Source organism: Lampetra fluviatilis, chromosome 45, assembly GCF_964198595.1.
Source record: "Lampetra fluviatilis chromosome 45, kcLamFluv1.1, whole genome shotgun sequence".
Lineage (NCBI taxonomy): Eukaryota > Metazoa > Chordata > Hyperoartia > Petromyzontiformes > Petromyzontidae > Lampetra > Lampetra fluviatilis.
In genome coordinates this window covers 5,466,885-5,487,859 of record NC_136319.1, presented here as the reverse complement: position 1 = coordinate 5,487,859, position 20,975 = coordinate 5,466,885, and the positions used below count along the sequence as shown (strand labels likewise).

The 20,975-nt window shown below is 50.3% G+C and overlaps 2 protein-coding genes across 3 annotated transcripts in view; both read left to right on the top strand.

Annotated features, from left to right (window-relative positions):
* Nucleotides 1–3,312: 3,312 nt before the first annotated feature.
* PSTK (phosphoseryl-tRNA kinase) lies at nucleotides 3,313–19,970 on the top strand. The gene is made up of 7 exons (XM_078876682.1): nucleotides 3,313–5,233; nucleotides 9,275–9,836; nucleotides 14,145–14,403; nucleotides 15,022–15,100; nucleotides 16,542–16,635; nucleotides 17,188–17,430; nucleotides 19,954–19,970. The coding sequence occupies exons 1-7, from the start codon at nucleotides 3,701–3,703 to the stop codon at nucleotides 19,968–19,970; spliced, it is 2,787 nt and encodes a 928-aa protein (XP_078732808.1). The 5' UTR covers nucleotides 3,313–3,700.
* A 900-nt stretch (nucleotides 19,971–20,870) lies between these two features.
* ATG101 (autophagy related 101) overlaps nucleotides 20,871–20,975 on the top strand; it is a 12,189-nt gene continuing 12,084 nt past the window's right edge. For both annotated transcript variants that reach the window (XR_013640076.1, XM_078876758.1), the window contains exon 1: nucleotides 20,871–20,975. This exon is cut by the window's right edge and continues 3 nt beyond it. The gene's annotated coding sequence lies outside the window, so the exon portion shown is untranslated.

Below are 20,975 nucleotides of genomic sequence, written 5' to 3'. Positions count from 1 at the left end.
AGGGGGGAGAAGGGGGAGGGGAAAAAGGGGGAGGGGTATTGGGAGAGGAGGAGAAGGGGGAGGGGAGAAAGGGGGAGGGGAGAAAGAGGGAGGGGCATTGGGGGAGGGGGGAGAAGGGGGAGGGGAAAAAGGGGGAGGGGTATTGGGGAAATGGGGGAAAGGGGGAGGGGCGAGGAGGAGGAGGAGGGAGGGGCATAGGAGGGGAGGAAAGGGGGAGGGGCATAGGAGGGGGGAAAGGGGGGGGGCGGAAGTACGTTACCCAATAAACCGGAAACAATCGTTTGATACTTTAATATATATTTTTTTTACTCGACGCGATTTACAAAAATAAAGTCGACGTTTCGGCCAACGACCCTTGCCAATAGCGCGTGATTTTATTTACGATCGTATTAATAATCATAATTATTATTGATTATTGATGACGTCATCGTTCATGGCCACGCCTACCTGGTGCTCACCCCCCACCCCCTGCAAACAATGCTTCCCCGACCCGTCTCGTGCCAAAGGGAAACAATTTGCTGCCTGAACCAAATGCCTCGCGCGTGGGCCCCGTTTGTGTTCCGGCTCGGAACGATTTAGACATTAGGAGCAGCAGGAGGGAGGATGGCTTTTTGCTCACAGATGGCTCAGTAGGAGGGGCACCGGGGGGGATCAGAACGTGACAACAACAACACAGTTCCTATGATCACTGTTTCATTGCTTTCATGGCTTTATTTTGGTGATTTCGAAAAAAAAATTGGTTTAGCCATCTTCTTGGTTCTTTCGGTAAAGTCACGTAGAATCGAAATAATAAAATAATACAAATAAAACATAATAAAATAGAATGAAAATAATAAAAATAAAACATAATAAAATATTTTATTATGTTTAATAAAACATAATAAAATAGAATGAAAATAACAAAAATAAAGTATTATAAAATATTATTTTATTATGTGACTTTACCGAAAGAACCAAGAAGATGAATCCCTGCAGTCACGAAAGCTTTAAATCGTGGTTTGGCCATGTTTGTTTGTTGTAGTACGGAGTGAGACTGATGGCCTTAATCTAAGTTGTCTTGTGGTTGTTGTTGTTGTTTGACTTGCATCCCACTGGGATTTCTGCACACAGCGTTGGTGTACGGTGCTTTTTCTGCAATATTTTGCCGTTTTTTCTTGGATTTTCTGTTTGCACTCAGTCACATAGTCACTTTAAGATGTTTTCTTGTTCATGTTTTTTGTTTGTTGCGGTTGCACCCGATTCAAGAGCCCAATGGCTCACATGGCTATACCTAATACATGAACTTTGAACTTTGAGTGTTCTATGGGTCTCTGCGTGAGTAGTCTATGGGTCTCTATGAGTAGTCTGTGTGTCTCTGTGTGGTGAGTCATTGGGTCTCTATGAGTAGTCTATGGGTCTCTGTGTGAGTAGTCTGTGAGTCTCTATGAGTAGTCTATGGGTCTCTGTGAGTAGTCTGTGGGTCTCTATGAGTAGTCTATGGGTCTCTATGAGTAGTCTGTGTGTCTCTGTGTGGTGAGTCATTGGGTCTCTATGAGTAGTCTATGGGTCTCTATGAGTAGTCTATGGGTCTCTGTGTGAGTAGTCTGTGAGTCTCTATGAGTAGTCTATGGGTCTCTGTGAGTAGTCTGTGGGTCTCTATGAGTAGTCTATGGGTCTCTATGAGTAGTCTGTGTGTCTCTGTGTGGTGAGTCATTGGGAGTAGTCTATGGGTCTCTATGAGTAGTCTATGGGTCTCTGTGTGAGTAGTCTGTGAGTCTCTATGAGTAGTCTATGGGTCTCTGTGAGTAGTCTGTGGGTCTCTATGAGTAGTCTATGGGTCTCTATGAGTAGTCTATGGGTCTCTTAATCTAAGTTGTCTTGTGGTTGTTGTTGTTGTTTGACTTGTATCCCACTGGGATTTTTGCACAGTGTTGGTGTACGGTGATTTTTTCTGCAATATTTTGCTGGGTTTTTTTCTTGGATTTTCTGTTTGCACTCAGTCACATATTCACTTTGAGATGTTTTCTTGTTCATGTTTTTTGTTTGTTGCAGTTGCACCCGATTCAAGAGCCCAATGGCTCACATGGCTATACATAATAACATCAGCGTTACACTCTGATGTTGTAGGAGTAAACATTTATTAAAAAGTCTATTTAACTAATTAGAACGTGTTGTCTATATTTATTTAAAATTGCGCATTTTTACGTGACGTCACATTGCTCAAACCCCACCCCCCATGTGAGTGACGTCATTTATGGACGGCCCCATAGGCGTTTTTTATTTATTTTTGAGACATACAGATGCAGGTCTTCATTTATATATCGATAAGATATACATTAATTATATAATTGATCAATAATTCACTGGTCAACAACAACAAAACTGCATTTTTTTTCTGGCCTGGACTTTTGCAGCTGTTCTAGACTAATTTCAGGGTGCCGATTCCAAATCTGATCTCAGATTTGCTCTAACACATCTCATTTTTATGCTATCGGCATACCCCATTTTCATTGATTTTACCCGAAATTAACTCTGTCACTTATGATTGCAAGTTGTTGCGAGTCAGTGACTGCTTTAGTGTTAAAATATGGTGCTGTATTTTTAGGAAAGTGTGTTTATAATATCATGTTATGTAGATATCCACATCTATTTAATATTTTCTTCCGCAGTTTTTATTGAAAATGCAATATTTGATATCTCAAAAACCTGATGTGATAGACAAAAACTGATGCCAGATTTGGAATCAGCACCCCCCCCCCCCCCAAAAATAATTCTAGATTCGAAGCTTTCGTGACTGCAAGGATTCATATTCTTAGGTTTTTTTAGGTAAACAATTTAAATTAATAAAATAAAAATAAAATAAAAATCACGACGTTTCGGAGGCAACACAAGCCTCCGTCTTTAATTTTAATTTTTTACCTACGTGACTTTACCGAAAAAACCTAAGAATAACCCCAAAATTACCTTAAACCAGTTGGAATACCTTATGTCAGAAAAAGTGTGTTGACCAGTGTAATCGATTAACCTGTAGTATTCTTGGGTCTTTGGGTAAAGTCACGTCCTTTGAACCTATCTACGTGACTTTACCGAAAGACCCAAGAACATCAATATCTGCAAGTCACGGAAGCTTTAAGTCGAATCAAGATTAAATATTTAAGTCAAGATTTAATCTGGAGTATTATTAAAATAGATTTTCTTAGGATGCCGGAACCTAAATACATCAGATCCGGAACTTAAAATAACTGCCCGTAACGAGATTGTTTCCTCCGCACGAGCCCGGACCCATTCACCGTGCCGCACCCGTGCGGGTGCGCGTCAGGAAATCGTCTCCTGTTTAATTTTAAACTTTTAACATTTTTGTTAACTTCATCTTTTTTTGCTTTGCTTTAAAAAATATACTTTTATATCAAAGTTCTTCGTTAATTTCAAGAATATTTTCGCGATCGTTTTTTATTTATTTATTCTGCTGAATGATGGCATCATCATCGAAATTTCGCCTCCCTGCCATAGTAACGTGGAGTTGTTAGTGTGGATGTACTTGGCTCCTCACCTGCCATAGTAACGTGGAGATACACAGTGACCCATAGATACACATCAAACTCACGACCTCCTGCGTACCAGGCGAGGGAGTTAACATCTCCCAAGCTACCCTGGCGCCACGAGGTGGGGGAGTGACTGTTCGGTTTCGGGCTGAGCGGACCTAGAGGCGCGCCGCACCGCCATGCGCGTGTGCGTGTGTGCTCTCAGTGGGCTGCCCGCCAGCGGCAAGAGCAGCCTGGCACGGGCACTCAGAGACCGGCTCCTGGGGCGGACTCAGTCCGAGACTCAGTGTGATTCTCCGTCTGAGACTCCGTCTGATACTCGATCTGATTCTCAGTCACAGTCCCAGACCCTGATTCCGTCTGATTCTCGATCTAATTCTCAGTCACAGTCCCAGACCCTGACTCCGTCTGATTCTCAGTCTGATTCTCAGTCACAGTCCCAGACCCTGACTCCGTCTGATACTCGATCTGATTCTCAGTCACAGTCCTGTACTGAGTACCATTCCCCAACTCAGCTCCCAAGTCAGAGGGAGACGTGTGCTCAGGCCCAGACTGAGTCCCAGTCCCGAGCTCAGTCTTATGCTCCCTCTCAGACCCAGTCTCTGATTCAGCCTCAGCCTGGGACTCAATCTGAGGCCCCATCGCTGTCTCGGACCCCGTCCCTATATCAGCTTGAGGCTCAGTGTCAGTCCCCAGTGCAGTCGGAGTCTGAGTCCCGGTACCGGACTCAGCCCCGAGTTCAATCTGAGTCTCGACGCGAGCTCGAGCCTCGCGCTCTGCGCGTGCTTATCCTGGAGTACGATGCCCTATTGCCGCTCGGAATCTTTGGTGCCGAGTGGACTCCGAGCTCCCCCTCGGAGCCTGCGGGTCCCGGGGGACCGGAGTCTTGGGAGGCGTCAGCCGCCGGTCGCCGGGACATTGAGCAGAGAAGCCAGGAGATTGAGAAAGGAGGTCAGGAGATTGTCAGTAAGAAGGGGGACATTGACAAGAGAAGCCAGGAGATTGAGAAGGGGGGCCAGGAGATTGTCAGAAGGAAGGGGGACATTGAGAAGAGAAGCCAGGAGATTGACAAGGGGGGTCAGGAGATTGGCAAGGGAGACCAGGAGATTGCCAGTAGGAAGGGGGGCATTGATAAGAGAAGCCAGGAGATTGACAAGGAGGGTCAGGAGATTGTCAGAAGGAAGGGGGACATTGAGAGGAGGAGCCAGGAGATTGACAAGGGAGGTCAGGAGATTGTCAGAAGGAAGGGGGGCATTGATAAGAGAAGCCAGGAGATTGAGAAGGGAGACCAGGAGATTGTCAGTAGGAAGGGGGGCATTGAGGCCAGAAGCCAGGAGATTGACAGTAGATCTCAGTACCTCGGGAATATCACGGAGGAGGTCAAGGAGGTGGACGCGGACACCGTGAGCACACACGGGGAGATCGACCGGAGCGACCGGGACATCGTGGGGAGACCCGAGAACGTGCAGAACGCCGCTGGTGGCCTGGGGAGTGACCTCGGGAGTGACCTGGGGAGTGACCACGAGGACGTCGAAAGGACGGCAATCCGGGACGTCGATCGGAGCGACGGGGACGTGGGCGGCGACGGCGTTGTCGTCCCCGGAGACTCCGGCGTGAGGAGCTCGGAGGGCGGAGGAGCCGCTGAGCGGCGCTGGAAGACGCTGAGGCGGACGGTGCTGGCGTGCGTGCGGCTGTGGCTGGCTCGGCCACACGTGAGTTTGGGTTCATAATGTCAGTGGGTTTGTTGGGGGGGTGGTGGGGGCGTCACGGTGGGTTAGGTAGATGTTGACTACCTCGCCTGGTGTGCAGGAGGTCGTGGGTTCAATCCCGACCCTGATGTCACGGTGGGCTAGGTAGATGTTGACTACCTCGCCTGGTATGCAGGAGGTCGTGGGTTCGATCCCGACCCTGACGCCAGGGTGGCTAGGTAGATGTTGACTACCTCGCCTGGTGTGCAGGAGGTCATAGGTTGGATCCCGACCCTAACGCCGGGGTGGTTAGGTAGATGTTGACTATCTCGCCTGGTATGCAGGATGATAATTGTTTTTTTACCCTTGTATCTGGCAACAAAACTGACACCTTTTTACAAGGAGTCATGTTTGCATAGACCACAATACCTGCAGTCATAATGTAAACAAAAAACATAACTCTGATAATGTATGCACTGTCCTTGAAGTTGATTGGTCCACACCCGAGACAGCTTTCCTTATAGCCTAGTCTCACATGGGTTGGACCAGATGACGCCATAAAGGTAAAAAAACTATTATATTTTTTTACTGGCAAATGAGGTTCAAATGGTGGTATGCAGGAGGTCGTGGGTTTGATCCCGACCCTGACGCCATGGTGGCTACGTAGATGTTGACTACCTCGCCTGGTATGCAGGAGGTCAGAGGTTCGATCCCGACCCTGATGCCAGGGTGGTTAGGTAGATGTTGACTACCTCGCCTGGTGTGCAGGATGTCGTGGGTTCGATCCCGACCCTGATGCCAGGGTGGTTAGGTAGATGTTGACTACCTCGCCTGGTGTGCAGGAGGTCGTGGGTTCGATCCTGACCCTGACGATGCCTGCTGCTGTATATTTGGAGTCTGCGTCTGTCTCTCTCCCCGTGGTTGCGTGGATTTTTCTCTGGGTCCTCACATTTTTCCACCTTCACGTTAAGGAATCAAGATGGCGCGCTTTAAAGTATGTTGCTACTGCTATAGATGTCCACGTGATGATGAGATTAGCCACTTGGTTGAGCTTCTGTCATTTGTGATGTCCAGGTCGCTGCTGAAAAATAGATGCACAGCTCAATCAAAAAAGTAATATTTAAAAATACTTTTTTTTAAACACGCTTTAATGAAATGTCCCGTACGAGTAATGGCAGAACTCCACGACTCCAGGAAGTGGTCCCGAAGCTTGCCACAACGTAAGGGACCGTGGTGATTTACAGCCAACGTGAGTTGAGCGTGGACAATTAGACCCATGGCGAAATATAAGATATAAAAAAAATGTTTTAAAATATATATTTATTTATTTATAATCATAGAATATGGTATTGTCATCAGTATAACATACGTATACCAAGTGTTCAGCCGATACGAAATTAAAGTGAGTTACAAGATTTGAGGATACGACAACAGACAGAGTGAGTTTATAAAAAGCGTGCAAAATAATGTTTTAAAATTTATGTTTTTATGATAGAACATAGTCTTGTCATCAGTAAGACAGAAGTATACCAAGTTTGCAGCCGATACCACATTGGGAAATGGGTTAAAATTGAGTTACAAGATTTGAGGATACAACAACAGACAGTGAGTTTCTAAAAAGCGTGTAAAAGAATGTTTTATAATATTTTTTATTTAAATTTTGTATGATAGAATATAGTATTGTCATCAGTATGACATAAGTATACCAAGTTTGCAGCCGATACCACATTGGGAAGTGGGTTCAAATTGAGTTACAAGATTTGAGGATACGACAACAACAACAGACAGAGTGAGCTCATAGAAAGCGTGTAAAAAGATAGTTTACATGTTTTTGTTTATGTTTAATGATAGAATATAGTATTGTCATCAGTATGACAGAAGTATACCAAGTCTGCAGTCAATACCACATTGGGAAGTGGGTTAAAATTGAGTGACAAGATTTGAGGATACGACAACAACAGACAGAGTGAGTTAAATAAAATCGTGTATATAAAATTGTTACATTTTTAATCATGGGGGTGTCAAGTTCACAGTGGCCATGCTAGAGACGCTGTGAAGCCAGCAGTTCTAAAGCCCTGGGTTCAAGCCCTGGGTGTTTGTCTCTCTCAGTTGTGCAGTGCTGCTAAACAATTTTACCAGGAATGTGTATGTATGTTGAACTTCTTTCACACCATACATAGCCAACCTTGCTAATCTGAGGTGTTTTCAGGTCCCACTGAGCCATGCAGCTCTTCTTCAGAAGCCACCTGCCCTTGACAAATGACAGCAGTTACACCATTGGAACCTCATTTGCCAGAAGAAAAAATATGATAATTGGTTTTTTGCTCTTCTTGGTTCTTTCGGTAAAGTCACGTAGAAGGGAAATAATAAAATAATAAAATAATTCTCACGACGTTTCGGCCACAATGCAAGCAGCCGTCATCAGGTGAAGACCAGGTCTGTCGGGGAGACAGTTTCAGACGCTGTCTCCCCGACAGACCTGGTCTTCACCTGAGGACGGCTGCTTGCGTTGTGGCCGAAACGTCGTGAGAATTGTATTTTAGAATGTTTTATTTTTATTATTTTATTATTTCCTTTCTACGTGACTTTACCGAAAGAACCAAGAAGATGAAATCCCTGCAGTCACGAAAGTTTTAAATTATTTTTTACTCTTTTATCTGGCAACAAAAATGACACCTTTTTTTACAAGGAGTCATGTTTGCATAGACCACAATACCTGCAGTCATAATGCAAACAAAACACACAACTCTGATAATGTATGCACTGTCCTTGAAGTTGATTGGTCCACACCCGAGACAGCTTTCCTTAGAGCCTAGTCTCACATGGGTTGGACCAGATAACGCCAAAAGGGTATTATCAAACTATTATCATATTTTTTACTGGCAAATGAGGTTCCCATAGTGTATATGCTTTACCCCGAGCTCTCATACTCTGATGGTGCATTGTCTTTGAGTTGTGCGCATTTTGGCGTCATCTGGTCCAACACCATGTGAGACTGGGCTCTAAGGAAAGCTGTCTCGGGTGTGGACCAATCAATTTCAAGGACAGTGCATACATTATCAGAGTTGTGTTTTTTGTTTGCATTATGACTGCAGGTATTGTGGTCTATGCAAACATGACTCCTTGTAAAAAGGGTGTCAGTTTTGTTGCCAGATAGAAGGGTAAAAAAACAATTATCAAATGACAGCAGCTCAACGAAGTGGACATTTGCAGCCTGCCAAACGGCTTCAACGCGTGATATTGATTCTAAATGTGGAAAACCCGCAGAAAAGTCTCTATAGTCAACATCGCCACTGTTTTTGCTTTTTGTTTGTTGCGGTTGCACCCGATTCAAGAGCCGAATGGCTCACAGGGCTACACCAAATTGAATGAAACTGAAAAAACTTAAACTGAGTGGGCGGCCGGGCGTGGTGCTGGCCACCCACCCCCTCACCTCCCGCAGCATAGCAGAGGTCGCAATCGGATACCCGATACCCGTACCCCACCTAATACCCAGCTACCCGTACCCGGCCGGGTACGGGTAGCCGTTTGCGACCCTGGTGCGGCCGGGTACGGGTAGCCGCACTTGACTCACCCCAACCAATGAGTGAGAAGGCCGTGAGTCACTGGTGAGTCACCGTTTGTCACTCATTTCCCAACGTCTTGTCTCTTCTCACAATTCAAGTTCCTAGAATCAACCCACCCGCGCCTGCAACATGGCTTCATCCCAGAGGTCGCAATCGGGTACCCAATACCCGTACCCTACCCGATACCCGTACCGTACCCGATACCCGTACTCCACCCGATACCCGTACCCCACCCGATACCCGTACCCTACCCGATACCCATACCCTACCCGATACCCGTACCCCACCCGATACCCGGCCGGGTACGGGTAACCGGGTATTGGGTAGGGTACGGGTACCCGTTTGCGACCCTGATGCAGCCGGGTACGGGTAAGGAATCAAAACCCGTTTGCGACCTCTGCTTCATAGGCGCCGTTACTCGCTACTAACAGCACTTGCCCCAACAGTCTGTTAAGGCTTCACGTGGGGGGGGTTGGGGACCATTTTGTCTCTGTCACAGAGTCTCTCCATGCCTCCAGAGTGGCGTGGTGGCGACGAGGAGTCGGTGTGGGAGGCGTTCCTTCACCAGCTGCAAGCACAGGGGTTCAGGATGCCTGGCACGGAGTCTGGGATAACGGAGACAGAGTTTGGAAGTCCAGGAACGGAGTTTGCAACACCGGGAGTGGTATCTGAAACACGAGGAATGGACTCCATTCAGACTCCCGGAATTGACTCACAGAATCCCGGAATCGACTCACAGACTCCTGGAATAGACTCCCAGACTCCCAGAATGGATTCCTCCCAGACTCCCGGAATGCTTGGAGACGAGACCGGAGCGGATTCGCCCGACGCCGGATCGGAGCCCTGCCCATGGGGTTCACGACCATCCCCCGTGGGGGTGAACCCACCCAGAGCGGAGCGGAACTCGGTTCCCGGCTTCCCTGTGGTGGGGGCAGCAGCAGCAGCCGAGGGCGAGGGCAGCAGTGGCTGCTGCCCCGCGGGCCCTGACATTGTGATTCTGCTGGATGACAACTTCTACTACCGCAGCATGCGCTACGAGGTGCTGCAGCTGGCGAGGGCTGGTGAGTGTGGGTGAGTGAGTGGGTGGGTGTGTGCGTGAGTGTGTGGGTGAGTGAGTGGGTGGGTGTGTGCGCGAGTGTGTGAGTGAGTGGGTGTGTGGGTGAGTGAGTGGGTGGGTGAATTAATGAGTGAGTGGGTGAGTGAATGGGTGAGTGGGTGAGTGCCTGGGTGCGTGGGTGACTGGGTGGCTGGGTGAGTGGATGCGTGGTTGGGTGAGTGGGTGGGTAGGTGAGTGAGTGGATGTGTAGGTGGGTGGCTGGGTGGGTGAGTGAATGAGTGAGTGAGTGGGTGGGTGGGCGACGTCAAGCAATACAATGATGTCATGCTGTGATGCAATGACGTAATACCCACGTAATGTGACTTCCTTAACACGGTGCTTACCCGTGGATACTCAACATTTCCAGGCCTCGTTTGTTAACTTGGCAAAGAGATAATAAACCAGTTTAACACAGAGGCTTTTGCGACCAATATCATCCGTGATATAGGTTTTTTTTGGGTTAGATCATGTAAGTTAAAATGTGTCGTTAAACCCGCCACCACCGGACATAGTCAATTAGTAAGGTTTGTCACGTAAATAGAACGTGCCTATTTGTTCAAGTTCATGTATTAGGTATAGCCCTGTGAGCCATTCGGCTCTTGAATCGGGTGCAACCGCAACAAACAAAAAACAAAAACATAAACAAGAAAACATCTTAAAGTGAATATGTGACTAAGTGCAAACAGAAAATCCAAGAAAAGACAGCAAAAATTTTGCAGAAAAAGCACAGTTACATCAACGCTGTGTGCAAAAATCTCAGTGGGATGCAAGTCAAACAACAACAACAACCACAAGACAACTTAGATTAAAGCCATCATTCTAACTCCGTACTACAACAAACAAGCATGGCCAAACCCAAAAAATACGTTTTCGAAATCACCAAAATAAAGCCATTAAAGCAATGAATCAGTGATCATAGGAACTGTGACCGAATTTTCACAATAAACGACAGCACAGCTGCCTGTTGGAGAGCAAATCTGTGCTGCTGGATGCTGTGGTGAGCAATGCCATGGGGGGGGGGGGGCGATTCCAACCACCTGTTCCCCTATTGGATCTCGTAGCCACCACAGCAGCCAAAGGGGGCTCTAGATGGGTATGAGGGGCTGGTAACCCCTCCACCTTTAATTGAGTTACCACAAAGCCGCGTGATAAATATCTAGCCAAGCTTGTATGTGACGTTTCCCTGCCAAACCCCATTTGGCGGAGCCAGGAGACTGAATCCTTACCCTCGGGGTTCCTACAGAAATGTAAAAAAATCACTGCGAGTGGCCACTTGGAATGTCCGAATGATCACTGTCGGGAGCTGGAACGGTACCGCTTGGATCTCTGCGGTATTCAGGAGGTCCGGTGGACTGACTTCTGCCAACATGAGGGGTGGACAGTCCTTTATTCCGGGCAGGAGACTGCAAAACAACAGGGAGTGGCTCTTCTTCTGAACAAAAGAATGAAGGGGACGTGGGAGCGTGGCGGTGAGGTGTGAGAAGGCCCAGGATACTGGGGCCTCATCTTCCTATCAAGCAGAGGTGAGGAGTGGTGGTCGTGGTTACTTATGCCCTCACCGAAGATGAACATCAGCGGAGGGATGGAGGCAAGGCCGATGAGTCAGATGCCTTCTATGACCTCCTGTCACAGGTGCTGGCGAAAGTGGCCCCTCGGGATAGTCATCTTGTTGGGTGACTTCAATGCCCGAGTGGGTCATGATGTTGGCACCTGGTCTGGAGTGATTGGAAGGCATGGGCCAGATCAGCTCAATAACAACGGTAGGAGGCTGCTAAACTTTTGTGCCACATATGGGCTTGTAATTACCAACAAGCTGTTCCGGCATTGGTGCATCCACACAACATCATGGATGCCGAGTCCAAGCAAGAACATCTGCTGGACTACATAATGACGGAACAGCGGATGCGGGCCCATGTCCTTAACACCAGGACCTACCGTGGAGCTGATCTGCCCACTGACCATCGACTAGTCATCTGTAAGATGCGCCTGCCATTCTTCCACTCCGGTGGTGGGTGTACATCCAGGACCCCATTCAAACCTTTAGTGGCCTAGTCTCAGCTAGCTGATGAAAGTTGCAAGCGAGAATTTCATCATCGCTTGCAGCTGGGGTTGGCATCGTCCCCACTCCTCCTGATGCCGTGGGGAAATGGGCGAGGTTTAGGACTGTGGCTCATGCAGCTGCAATGGCTGCTTTGAGTGCACGGTCCAAACCTCCCCAGAGACCCTGGCTGACAGAGGAGGTGTTCCGGCTGGCTGAGAAAAAGCGACAGGACCACTCTCATCGGCTACAGCATCCCACGTCGGAAAATGAGGAGGCTTACCGCAACCTTCGCTCGGAGGTTCGGAGAGCCGTGAGGCGCTGCAAGGATGGGTGGTGGCTGCGGGTTGCTGAGGAGATGGAATCTCCCTCAGTAGCCCGCGATCACAAATAACTTTTTAGCTCCATCAAAAAAGTTACTTGCAGCGCCACACCTATCACCATCATTAGGGGAAAGAAAGGTGATCCTATCTCCGACCTCCAGGATAGGTTTGCAGATTTCCCGAGCATTTCTGTGAGGTCTTGAGGGAGGGGAAATCCCTCAGCCTGGCAAACATCATCGGGCAATGTGGGGATGACCCTGCTGAGGCTGCGGTTCCTCAAATATTGGAAGTAGAAGTCACCCGCGGTGAGTGTCCGGCTGGAATGCCATCTGTTGAGGAAGTACAGAAGGTAATCCGGAGTCTGAGACCAGGAAAAGCGCCGGGCAGATCTCCCAAGCGAACTGCTGAGGGAGGGTGGTGTCTGTGTGCAGACTGCCCTATACGACATAATAACAACAGTTTAGACCACAGGACGGGTTCTGCAGTATTGGAAGTATGCCCTGGTGGTTCCCCTCTTCAAGAAGGGGACATCGCACTCCTCAGTGTGCCGGGAAAGGTCCTGGCAAATATTCAACATCGCTTTGCCAGGCATGGTGAGGAGAGGCTTGGGGACCACCAATGTGGTTTCAGGTCACTGCGATCCTTAAAGTGGACATAGCCTGGCTCACCAACCCACTCACTCACCCACCAACTCACCCACCCACCTGCCCAGTCATCCACCAACTCACCCACCCACCAACTCACCCACCTGCCCAGTCATCCACCAACTCACCCACCAACTCACCCACCAACTCACCCACCCACCTGCCCAGTCATCCACCAACTCACCCACCCACCAATTCACCCACCCACCTGCTCACTCATCCACCAACTCACCCACCACCTCACCCATACTTCCACACACACCCACCCACTCACCCATTCACCAACTCACTCAGCCACTCAACAACCCACTCGCTCACCAACTCACCCACCCACCCACTTGCCAACCCACCCACCCACTCACCCACCCACCTGCTCACTCATCCACCAACTCACTCACCCACCCACCCACGGCGTGTGCCACCCACCGATGAGGTTGACCAGCATGTGCCACCCACCCACTCACCCACCCACCCACTCACCCACCCACTCACTCACCCACTCACCCACCCACTCACCCACTCACTCACCCACTCACTCACCCACCCACCCACTCACCCACTCACCCACCCACTCACCCACTCACTCACCCACTCACCCACCCACTTACCCACTCACCCACCCACTAACCCACCCACCCACTCACCCACCCACTCACCCACTCACTCACCCACTCACCCACTCACTCACCCACCCACCCATCCACTCACTCAGCCACTCACCAACCCACTCATCCACTCACCCACCCACCCACTCACTCACCCACTCACTCACCCACTCACCCACCCACCCACTTACCCACTCACCCACCCACTCACCCGCTCACTCACCCACTCACCCACCCACCCACTTACCCACTCACCCACCCACTCACCCACTCACTCACCCACTCACCCACCCACTCACCCACCCACTTACCCACTCACCCACTCACTCACCCACTCACCCACCCACCCACTTACCCACTCACCCACCCACTCACTCACCCACTCACCCACCCACTTACCCACTCACCCACCCACTCACCCACTCACTCACCCACTCACCCACCCACCCACTTACCCACTCACCCACCCACTCACCCACTCACTCACCCACTCACCCACCCACCCATTTACCCACTCACCCACCCACTCACCCACTCACTCACCCACTCACCCACCCACCCACTTACCCACTCACCCACTCACTCACCCACTCACCCACCCACCAACTCACCCACCAACTCACCCACCCACTCCCCCCCCCCCCGCGCTCTCCCCCGTGTCAGCGTCTGCCGGCTTCTGCCAGGTCCACGTTCCGTGCCCCCCGCCGCTCTGCCTGGAGAGGAACTCTCGACGTCCCAACCCGGTGCCCAGCGGCGTCATCGCAGCCATGGCCTCCCGCATGGAGCCCCCCACCCCCACCGCCTTGCCCCCCCTCACCGGGGGAGGGGGCCACGGGGGGGAGAAGTGGGGGGCGACCCCCCACGGATGGGAGAGACGGAGCCACGTGGTGCGGTCGCCTGGCAACCCAGGGGAGGGGGAGATGTGAGTTGGCGGGGGGGGGGGAGAGGGGGGGGGGAGGGGGGGGAGCTACTGGTTCACGATGGATCCGTGTCGGAGACACTGGTCCATCGCGGTGCTGAGAATCGTGGGTTCAAGGTTTTGGGGCCTGGGTCTGGTTGTCTCTGTGTGTGTCTTTGTGTGTGTCTCTCTCTGTGTGTGTCTCTCTCTGTGTGTGTCTCTCTCTGTGTGTGTCTCACTGTGTGTGTCTCTCTCTGTGTGTGTCTCTCTGTGTGTGTGTGTGTCTCTCTGTGTGTGTCTCTCTCTGTGTGTGTCTCTCTCTGTGTGTGTCTCTCTGTGTGTGTCTCACTGTGTGTGTCTCTCTCTGTGTGTGTCTCTCTCTCTGTGTGTCTCTCTCTCTCTCTCTGTGTGTCTCTCTCTGTGTGTCTCTCTGTGTCTCTCTCTGTGTGTGTCTCTCTCTCTGTGTGTGTCTCTCTCTCTGTGTGTGTCTCTGTGTTTCTCTCTTTGTGTCCCTCTGTCTGTGTCTCTCTCTCTTTGTGTGTCTCTCTCTGTCTCGCTGTATCTCTGTCTCTGTCAGGGAGGTTCACAATGGCTGTGTTTCTAGCACACTCACACGCTCTTTCCCTCCACGTGTCTGCACAGAGATGCCGTTTGTCAGATGATCACAGAGGCTCTGGATCACCCCGAACAACCAACTCAGGAGCCAGATCCAGAGGCAAAGGTGAGTGAGTGAGCGGTTGAGTGGATGGGTGGGTGTGTGGGTGAGTAGGTGGGTGAATGGGTGTTAGAGTGGGAGGGTGGATAAGTGTGTGAGTGGGTAAGCGTGTGGGTAAATGTGTGGTTGAGTGGGAGGGTGAGTGGGTGGATGAGTGGGTGAGCGTGTGGATGAGTGGGTGAGCGTGTGGGTGAGTGTGTGAGTGGCTTTTGAGTTGTGAGTACCCGCTACCTTCTCGGTGGTGCTGGACGGTAACGCCGTGGTCGCTGTGAGCATTGCTATTGGAGGAAGGCCAATTCCAGTCGGCTTGGAATTGGGTGGATGAGTGGTGCGTGAGTGGGTGAGTGAGTGGGTGAGTGAGTGGGTGAGTGAGTGAGTGAGTGGGTGAATGAGTGAGTGAGTGGGTGAGTGCATGAGTGAGTGGGTGAGTGAGTGGGTGAGTGATTGGGTGAGTGAGTGGGTGAGTGAGTGCGTGAGTGGTTGGTGAGTGAGTGGGTGAGTGAGTGAGTGAGTGGGTGAGTGGTTGGTGAGTGAGTGGGTAAGTGGGTGAGTGAGTGAGTGAGTGGGTGAGTGAGTGGGTGAGTGAGTGGTTGGTGAGTAAGTGAATGAGTGGTGAGTGATTGGGTGAGTGGGTGAGTGAGTGGGTGAGTGAGTGGGTGAGTGAGTGGGTGAGTGAGTGGTTGAGTAAGTGAGTGAGTGGGTGAGTGAGTGGTTGGTGAGTGAGTGGATAAGTGGGTGAGTGAGTGGGTGAGTGAGTGGTGAGTGGGTGAGTGAGTAAGTGGGTGAGTGAGTGAGTGAGTGGTGAGTGAGTGGTGGGTGAGTGAGTGAGTGAGTGAGTGAATGAGTGGTGAGTGAGTGGGTGAGTGAGTGGGTGCGTGAGTGAGTGTGTGAGTGAGTGGGTGAGTGAGTGCGTGAATGAGTGGTGAGTGAGTGGGTGAGTGAGTGGGTGCGTGAGTGAGTGTATGAGTGGGTGAGTGAGTGGATGAGTGAGTGGGTGAGTGAGTGGTTGAGTAAGTGAGTGAGTGGGTGAGTGAGTGGGTGAGTGAGTGGGTGAGTGAGTGGGTGAGTGAGTGGGTGAGTGGTGTCTCTCTCTCTCTCTCTCGCTCACTAGGCCCAGGCTCGTGCGCTCTGCTGGGTGAGTGTCTCCCACCGCGTGGGTGAGTGAGTGGTGAGTAAGTGGGTGAGTGAGTAAGTGGGTGAGTGAGTGGTGAATGAGTGGATGAGTAAGTGAGTGGGTGAGTAAGTGAGTGAATGAGTGGGTGAGTGAGTGGGTGAGTGAGTGAGTGAGTGGGTGAGTGAGTGGGTGAGTGAGTGGGTGAATGAGTGGTTGAATGAGTGGTTGAGTAAGTGAGTGGGTGAGTGAGTGGGTGAGTGAGTGGGCGAATGGTTGGTGAGTGAGTGGGTGAGTGAGTGGGTGAGTGGTGTCTCTCTCTCTCACGCTCGCTAGGCCCAGGCTCGTGCTCTCTGCTGGGTGAGTGTCTCCCACCGCGTGGACTCGGCGCTCCGTCGCTCCGTCTCCCGCGCCATGAGGCAGCTCCCAGGTTCGACTCCGAGCCCAGGCCTCGTCAAGCTTCTCTGTGCCACCCTCCCTGTCTCTCTCCTCTCCTCTCTCTCCCCTCTGTCTCCTGTCTCCCCTTGGCCTTTCATCCTCTCGTTCGTACCCGGCGTGACTTTGTATCGACATCGGCTCCAGTACTTTTGCTGCTTGGCAGCAATAAAATTGGTGAAAAACTCTCCCCCTCTCTCTCCTCTGTCTCCCCCACCATCTCTCCCTCTCACCTCTCTCTCCCTCTCACCTCTCTCCCTCTCACCTCTCTCACCTATCTCACCTCCCTCTCACCTCTCCCACCTCTCTCACCTCTTTCACCTCTCTCACCTCTTTCACCTCTCTCACCTCTCCCTCTCACCTCCCTCTCACCTCTCTTACCTCTTTCCCTCTCACCTCTCACCTCTTTCCCTCTCACCTCTCTCACCTCTCTCACCTCTCTCCCTCTCACCTCTCTCACCTCTCACCTCTCTGTCTCTCCCACCATCTCTCTCTCCCTCTCATCCACCATCTCTCCCTCTCTCTCCCTCTCTCTCCCCGTGTGCAGCGTCTCTGTCTCGGGCTCAGCGCCGCTCTCTCGCTGAGCGGCTCAACTCACTCAGAACCACGATCCTCAGAAGAGGAAGAGGAGGAGGAGGTGGTGGAGGAAGAGTTGGTGGAGGAAGAGTTGGTGGTAGTGGTGATGGTGAAAGTGGAGGTGGTGGTGATGGCCATGGTGGCCGTGGTATTGGTGGTGGAGGCGATGGTGGTGGTGGTGATGGTGGTGGTGGAGGTGGTGGAGGTGGTGGAGGTGATGGTGGTGATGGTGGTATTGGTGGTGGAGGCGATGGTGGTGGTGATGGTGGTGATGGTGGTGAAGGTGATGGTGGTGGTGGAGGTGGTGAAGGTGGAGGTGATGGTGGTGATGGTGGTCAGATCTGGGAGTCGGCCGAGGCAGCAGCAGAGGCTGCTGAGCGAGAGTTTGACTCCAGGTTCAGGAGCCTCCTGAATCAACTCTGATGATATTCTTAGGTTTTTTCGGTAAAGTCACCAGGTAAGTAAAAAATTTAAATTAATAAAACTGAAATAAAAATAAAATAAAAATCACGACGTTTCGGAGGCAACACAAACTTCCGTCTTCAGGTGGAACCGTCACAGCACGATTGCTGTATCAAGTGAGAGCTGTATCAAGTAAGATTACTTGAGTAAGATTACTTGATACAGCTATCGTGCTGTGACGGTTACACCTGAAGACGGAAGCTTGTGTTGCTTCCGAAACGTCGTGATTTTATTTTTATTTTATTAAATTTAATAATTTGTTTACCTACATGACTTTACCTAAAAAACCTAAGAATATGAATCCTTGCAGTCACGAAAGTTTCAAATCTAGAATCAACTCTGATGAGTTCCCCTTTCAGGAGTTCGAGACGATTCTGTGTGACCCGGAGAGAACTCAAGAGGCCAGGAGTGAGTGAGTGAGTGGGTGAGTGAGTTAGTGGGTGAGTGGGTGGGTGAGTGGGTGAGTTAGTGGGTGAGTTAGTGGGTGGGTGGGTGTGTGGGTGAATAAATGAGTGAGTGGGTGAATGAATGAGTGGGTGAGTGGGTGAATGGGTGGCTGAGTAGGTGGCTGAGCAGGTGGCTGGGTGAGTGAATGAGTGAGTGGGTGGCTGTGTGAGTGAGTGGGTGAATGAATGAGTGGGTGAATGGGTGGCTGAGTGGGTGGCTGGCCGGCTGGGTGAGTGAACGAGTGAGTGGGTGGGTGGCTGAGTGGGTGAGTGGCTGGCTGGGTGGGCGAGTGAATGAGTGGGTGGATGGGCGACGTCAAGCAATACAATGATGTCATGCTGTGATGCAATGAAGTAATACTAACGTCATGTGACTTCCTTAACACGGTGCTTACCCGTGGATACTCAACATTTCCAGGCCTCGTTTGTTAACTTGGAAAAGAGATAATAAACCGCGTCTACTTGAATTCCGCGGTTGGCAAGTCCGCGGTTAGCGAGGGATTTCTGTACGTGTGTGTTGAACTTCGTTGGCACCGTACCTAGCGAACCGTGCTGAGCTGTGGGTCTCTGTGGGTGTCTCTGTGGTTGTGGGTGTCTCTACGAGATGATGGGACAATAGTCCGAGTCCATAATTGGCAATAAGTAACGGCAAAGCGGTTATAAGCGACTCGTATAATTGTGTGCAGTCGCGTATACACAGAGCACACGACTTCCCTGAAGGCATCAACAGTTTCAGCGAGCGCGATGCCGATCAAACCACGCGGTTCGAATTCGACCCTCGGTCGATGCCTGGGGTCAACTCCTTACTCACTAACAACTCCTCTGTCAATTTTCATTGCCCCCCGACCTGAAAATCCGCCTCTGCCCGTTGACCCCCTTATATAAATCTCAACGTTCATCCTACAAAGTGCCATCACAAGGGATAAACACAAACACGTAGATCAGGGGTCGGCAACCTACGGCTCCGGAGCCGCATGCGGCTCTTTACGGGCTACTTCTTGACGATATGTACGTATGTACAGTATATGTACATAGATGCATTGCGGCTCTTGAAATACTGAATTTTGTACCGAATTGGAAAGAAATGGCTCTTCTTGTTATTTTGGTTGCCGACCCCTGACGTAGATAATTAGTGTACTGGTAGGAACCTCCTGGTTACACCAGCCCACAGGGGGATTATTGTGTCCGTCCGTCGTACAGGGAGGGGCTGGGTGGGGAGGGCAGGGTGGGGAGGTTGGGGCTGGGTGGGGAGGGGAGGGTGGGGAGGGGCTGCTCACCCCGTGGTGCCCTTATAAAACTCAACGTTTAACCTACTCACGCCGGCTTGTGCCCGCCCTCACAGTCGGGCATATTTGCGGAATACACCACGCCGCCGTTGACCCTGCAGGCCATTGACCGAGCAACCCAACGTGTTCCTACCAGCTCCCTCTTCCGCAGGACAATGTGTTTGTTGGCCGTATTGAAATGGCTGTACGCCGCATGGACCTGAATACGGGGTAAGGGGCCGTCCATAAGTGACGTCACGCGATTTTTGACCCCCCCCCCCATCGTCACACGGCGTCACAAAAAGTCAGACCCTCCCTCCCCTTAAATATGACGTCACAAAGCTCTGCCCCCCCCCCCCCCCCAAAACTAAAACATGCTTCAAATCTCGATGTAAAGCTTTCGTGACTGCAGGGATTCATCTTCTTGGTTCTTTCGGTAAAGTCACGTAGAATGGAAATAATAAAATAATAAAAATACAACTTTATTAAATAATTCTCACGACGTTTCAGCCACAACGCAAGCAGCCGTCCTCAGGTGGAGAACAGACGGTGTCTTCTCAACAGACCTGTTCTTCACCTGAGGACGGCTGCTTGCGTTGTGGCCGAAACGTCGTGAGAATTATTTTATTATGTTTTATTACTTTATTATTTCCATTCTACGTGACTTTACCGAAAGAACCAAGAAGATGCTTCAAATCGCTTTAAACTATTGTCATTGTAGTGCGTATTTAATGTGGCGCTGCACTCTGATGTTGTAGGAGAAAGCATTTACTAAAAAGTCTATTTAATTAAGTAGAACGTGTTGTCTATATTTAATTAAAGTTGCGCATTTTCACGTGACGTCACATATCTCAAACCCCCCCCCAGGTGCGTGACGTCATTTATAGTAGTGTATAGTGTAGTATGGTGTAGTGTATAGTGTGTTGTAATGTATAGTGTAATGTAGTGTATAGTAGTGTATAGTGTAGTGTATAGTAGTGTATAGTAATGTAGTGTATAGTGTAGTGTTTTGTAGTGTATAGTGTAGTGTATAGTAGTGTAGTGTATAGTAGTGTAGTGTATGTAGTGTATATTGTAGTGTATAGTAGTGTATGTAGTGTATAGTAGTGTATATTGTAGTGTATGGTGTAGTGTATAGTAGTGTATGTGGTGTATAGTGTAGTGTATAGGCAGTGACCATCCACTTTGCTACACCTGGTTTACACTCAGACAGCCGGGATCGAACATTTGACGTCATCACCCTCCCCGCCCAATAACGCAGTGGGACTTTGAACATTTGACGTCATCACCTTCCCCCTCAACGCGGGTGGGACTCGAACATTACATTTGACGTCATCACGCTCCCTTTTAATTTCAACACGGTGGGATGTCGAACATTTGACGTCTTTACTTCTCCACCCACCCACATCAACAACATCCGGGACATCGGGGGCGTGACGTCATCGCGTTCAGCTCACCCCTGCCAATAACACTGGTGACGTCACTTTCAAGTGACGTCATCGCCAAGCCGTGTGATGACGTCACGTCCCCACCACTCACAATAACAACAACGCGGCAATGGCCGACGGTGCGGCTCAGTGCAAGCG

Coding starts and splice junctions, on each gene's coding strand:
- PSTK (XM_078876682.1), top strand. CDS start 3,701: ATGCGCGTGTGCGTGTGTGCTCTCAGTGGGCTGCCCGCCAGCGGCAAG. Junction 5,234..9,274: donor TGTGGCTGGCTCGGCCACAC/GTGAGTTTGGGT, acceptor TCTCTGTCACAG/AGTCTCTCCATGCCTCCAGA. Junction 15,101..16,541: donor AGCCAGATCCAGAGGCAAAG/GTGAGTGAGTGA, acceptor CACGCTCGCTAG/GCCCAGGCTCGTGCTCTCTG.